General features: G+C 43.0%; 1 protein-coding gene across 3 annotated transcripts in view; it reads right to left on the bottom strand.

Moving 5' to 3' along the window:
- Nucleotides 1-1551: 1551 nt before the first annotated feature.
- gabrr2a (gamma-aminobutyric acid type A receptor subunit rho2a) overlaps nucleotides 1552-5000 on the bottom strand; it is a 19369-nt gene continuing 15920 nt past the window's right edge. For all 3 annotated transcript variants that reach the window (XM_048228601.1, XM_048228602.1, XM_048228603.1), the window contains one exon: nucleotides 1552-2882. In XM_048228601.1, coding sequence (XP_048084558.1) covers nucleotides 2571-2882 — 312 coding nt within the window. In that variant the 3' untranslated portion in view covers nucleotides 1552-2570. The remainder of the gene's footprint in view (nucleotides 2883-5000) is intronic.

The raw sequence follows: 5000 nt of genomic DNA, 5'->3' as shown, positions 1-5000 counted from the left end.
TGCGCACGCTGCGTCACAGCGCACGTCAACATTCAAATTGAACGCGCGCTTTTGAGTGACAGTGAAATTCAATCATACAGCTTCCAACTGTCGGTAATACAATGCTATACTTATGACGGAGTATTAGGGCCACACATGAAGGAAAAAAATATTTTTGCCATGGCGAGATTAAACTCGACATGTTGACTTTAAAGTCAGCATGTCGACATTAAACTCGACATTTCGAGAATAAAGTTGAAATATAATATCTACTTTAATCTCGACGTGTCGACTTTCAGATAGATTGCGTCTTGTCTGTTAACTACTCATTGCCGTCATCGTGAAGTGCTGTATCTCGCGGTTGGAAATGCCATGCACTATGCCGTTTAGTATATAGCTAGAATAATACATGTATCCAATGATATGTTTTTATACAAAATGCTATTTCACTCTGTTTTACGTGGGTAAGGCCACCGCACATTCAAATAACTGCCCTTCATGAACCAGGCCGTCACTCTCCATAGGTTAACTCATTTCTCTAAAACTGTTTTTCCATGTCTCACCTGCAATAAACATAGGAGGCTATAAACACAGGTATAGCCTAAGCATATATACTATTTTGATCCCGTGAGGGAATATGTGTGCATGTATACTTTATTTATGCACTGTGTGTGCATATGTGCGCATGTAGGCTAGTACATGGGGTGGTCGGGAGGAGGACAGCTTCATTCGTCCCTAGACATTCAGCAATAGGCTGTTTTGCATCCATTACAAACAAGCAATGTGAAATTCTAGGATTGGGGAGAGCGCCTAGTATGCCTAGTCTAGTGCATAAGCATTAAGTTGAACCTTTAGATGAAAAACACTCTTTAATAATAGGCCTACAATAAATAAAAAAAAAACCGCTAATGACGTTTAGGCTACTTTTGAATCGCATTTATCGCCTGTAACTCCGTGATAAGGACCTACAGGAAAGTATTTGGCTGAGCAGGTTAATGTTTTATGTTTTGTTCACATGATATAGGTCTATGTCTAATCATTGTTGCAGTCGAAGAAAACTGGAATGTTTAATTCGTCCTCCCTTTCAATCGTCCCGAGCGGTCCTTCTCTCTCCAAACTAACTTTATTCTCAAAATGTTGAGTTTAATGTCGACACGTCGAGATTAAAGTCGACATGATATTTCAACTTTATTCTCGAAATGTCGAGTTTAATGTCGACATAGCGACTTTAAAGTCGATACATTGAGATTAAAGTCGACATTACATTTTAACTTTATTCTCGAAATGTCGAGTTTAATGTCGACATGGCGAGTTTAATCTCGTCATGGCAAAAATATTTCTTCCTTCATGTGTGGCCCTAATACTCCGTCGTATATACTTGTTGACTTGATGAATGCACAGAGCAGAGATTTGTTTTTTGAAAATACTTTTACTTTAATGTCTGTTTATTCTATAGAATATGATCAATACATTAGTACATTCTTTTCCACCAATGCAAACATGGATTTAAAAGAAGCAAAACAATGCAGTAGCTTTATCACCAACAGAATGTCTCTGTAACAGTACACTGACAACCATCTAGTTACACTGTTTTTGTTTTGTTTTTGTTTTTTTAAATCAAACCAAGTCACTTAAGGCAGTTTAAGATGCTAGTCACAGGACTGATCAAGTTTAACATGATTAAATCAAGAAGCCCCTTGCCTTAAGCTCTGTGTGTTAATGGTTAAAAAGCTATAAATACAATGTTGCCTGAAGAACATCAGCATTTGTGAAATATCCTAGAAGGAGATATACACTATCACATGTCCAAACTAATGCAACAATACATGAGCTCGTTTGCTGACATAATCCCCATCCCCCACATTTCAGTCACTTTGTTTAGAATACCCTCTTAGATAGCAAAATAGGGCCACATTTCTATAAAAAGTGCTTCAAATGCTTGACGTAACCATGTACATTACAGTACAAACATGCTATTTATTTAAGGAATTTTGTCCAAAGAGACAGAAACACATACACTCATGAACGATTGTTCACATGCACGCTTGCACACAAATGCACCCATGTGCGCACACTCTCAGAGACATGTGTACATATATACAAACACACACACACACATACACACACACACACAAACACACAGATAAATATTAGATCAATCTAACTGAAAGCAAAGCTAACACCAACATCACTTTGTAACATTGAAAACAGCATCAGAATTAAACTGACATTTGGTGGGTCACTTTATTTCAAGCACATATCAAATGTCTGTGATAAAATGTTTAAAGTAAAAACATCCAGCTCCAATCTCCGTCTCATCTTCGTCCCCACGATAAACAAGAGCATTGGAGACGGGCATTGGGTGTCCTGGCGCATCAGCAGTCTCTATGGGCACCCAGCTGGCATTTGGAAAAAAAAGAAAGAAAGAAAGAAAGAACACGGAACCTTTCACAACAACAGGAACAGTAGATGCTGCAACACTCAAGTCTGTGCTCATCTCTCTCAGTGAGGAGGAGGCATTTTTGTTTCCGCAGTTCCTTGAGGGTCAGTCCCCCAAGGCCTGCTCCGCCTGCATGGCGACCCTGGTCCGATCAACAGTAGACCGACCAGTAGATGAGGTTGAAGATGATGTAGGCCCCGGGGAAGATGACGCGGGAGTACGTGTCGATGGCGTGCGTGTTCTGGATGATGCGGAAGGCCCGCAGGCCGCCTTTCTTCTTGGTGGCGGTGGACTCGCTGCTCACCGACAGGTGCACCACCATATGCTCCTGCTTCTCCCGTTCCTCGCTGTGCATGATGGGGGCCTCGGTGTAACCCGCCAGGCTGTTGGTGTCCGCCTCGCTGTACGTGCCGTCGCCCATCATGGTGCCAGTGTGGGACATGCCACAGGTGCAGGGCAGCGACTGCAACAGACAGGAAGTGTGGTGGTGGGGGGCAGATGGACAGGAAGTGTGGTGGTCGGGGGATGGACAGGTGGTGCTGGTAAGAGCTTTGCACGCACACAATGCTTCAGTTGTGTCTCTGAAAACATGCATGGCTGGAAACATGTGGTGATTGTCAATCACGGCTAAACACTACCCCTGAGATCTGGTGATTGGTTGGGGGGGGGGTGTTGATTTGGGACACAACTAATGCCACCTGGGCCAAAACGTGGTTCGATCTTTCCCAGAACCATCCCCTGCATATGGGGACTGCAGCCCTGATTGCAAAGCGTGATCCAGCAAAAGCCAATCTCGTGGGTGTGTTCCAGAGAGCCCGTTTACCAGTGAAAAGAGAGAGAACCGCGCAGAACACACACTGTGGCAGACTCTGCCATTGATCTGAGCCGGAACTGGCAATGCCTGGGTCTGAGCAGGAATGGATTGGTGTGGAGGGATAAAGGATTTAAAACATATCATTATTCCACGCAGGAGAAACAACCCGATAGGCGATATTTGGTATGTCGTCAGCATTAGCTACCAAATCAGTTCGGGTGAATTTATCCACAGATCAAGCTCCAGCCAGAGAAAATCATCATCGCCGTAAAATTGAATCCTCTCTGCTCTAATCCGTAAGTAGAAGAGTCTTGGGAGGTGCAGATGAGAAAATAAGATCACTTCCTGCTTCCACAAATAACTCCTCTGTCATACAGTACGTTATCGCAATCCCATCCCACACCCCCTTTTCTAGACAATCATTGACTTGATCCCGTCTCTCATGGTTCAATGACAAAATCTACACAACTTTTCCCACCAAGTCCCTCAGCAAACACAAACTGGCTTCATATCTAGCCTGTGTTTATACTCAGACAGGGAGCTCTTCCATACTTCCCCCAACCTCATACACACACACACACACACACACCACAGGCCATAGTAAAGCATATGTTAAGTGGGTGTGAGGCCTATGATACTATCACAATATGTGGGCAAAGTTTCTTTGCATTTTATATATACTCCAACTAGATACTCCAACTGTAAGTTCAGTATTGCAAGTCAATTATGCATGTTTTTATCCCATATACTGTGTCCTACACACTCCACACATGCACATGTTCTACATACTGTAATTAGTTCCATTCTTTAGCTCTCACCACCTCTCCCATGTCAAAAATATGTATTATTCAAAATACAGCTACTGCTGTATCGCAATATCATTGTAATGAACAACAAATCGTTTTTGCAGGTTTAACTGTGTTTGTAGTAAAATGTATGTTTACATTTGAGGACTGTTGGTTGTTTAGACACAGAAATACAGCATATGATGTCGAGAGATATGACCCACAGAGAACAGTAGACACAAGTAGACAGTGCAGTACATGCAGTCCCCCCCCCCCCCCCCCACATCAAAATTTCATTATTTGCGTATTCGAATCATTATTGAACGCAGCACCTTCACAGGCCGCGGGGAGAAGACTGCGTGTGCTGCCGTGTCCACTCGTGTCCACTGTTCTCTCATTCTCTTTCTGAACTCACTGACCCGCCAGCAGGGGGTTTTGCAACTGACGTCCAGCCCGAGGAACGCTGCTGAATAGAAAATATTGACCCCTACATGCCACATCCAAACTATATTATCCGTGCATACAAATCATTATTGAATGGAGCACAGTCGGAACCACCAGTCCAGCGGCAGCTTGATGGTATTTTGGGCCCCCCACCATCGACTTCAAAGAAGCGCTGCCACCGTTGACTTCAAGGCACCTAACCCTAACCCTAACCCTTGACTAACCCTAGCGCCTTCCAGGCAGCACTGCCTTGAAGTGGACGGTGGGGGGCCTAAAAGACCATAGATCCCAGCAGCAATACCTTCACAGGCCTCTGGGTGAAGACCGCATTGGCTACTGTGTTGTTTATAATAATAATAAGCTTTATTTGTAAAGCGCCTTTCATACACAGAATGCAGCTCAAAGTGCTCGACATTTGGAGCATTTAACACAATAATAAGAGAGAAAAGAAAGAAAAATAATACAATAATACAAACAAACAAGCAAATCAGTAAATAAAACATCAGAGATTTAGAATGAAGTAAACATGAGATTGTAC

Source organism: Alosa alosa, chromosome 19 (assembly GCF_017589495.1).
Source record: "Alosa alosa isolate M-15738 ecotype Scorff River chromosome 19, AALO_Geno_1.1, whole genome shotgun sequence".
In the NCBI taxonomy this organism is placed as follows: Eukaryota; Metazoa; Chordata; class Actinopteri; order Clupeiformes; family Clupeidae; genus Alosa; species Alosa alosa.
Note: the sequence above shows the minus strand (reverse complement) of the source record. Positions and strands in the feature narration are given on the sequence as shown.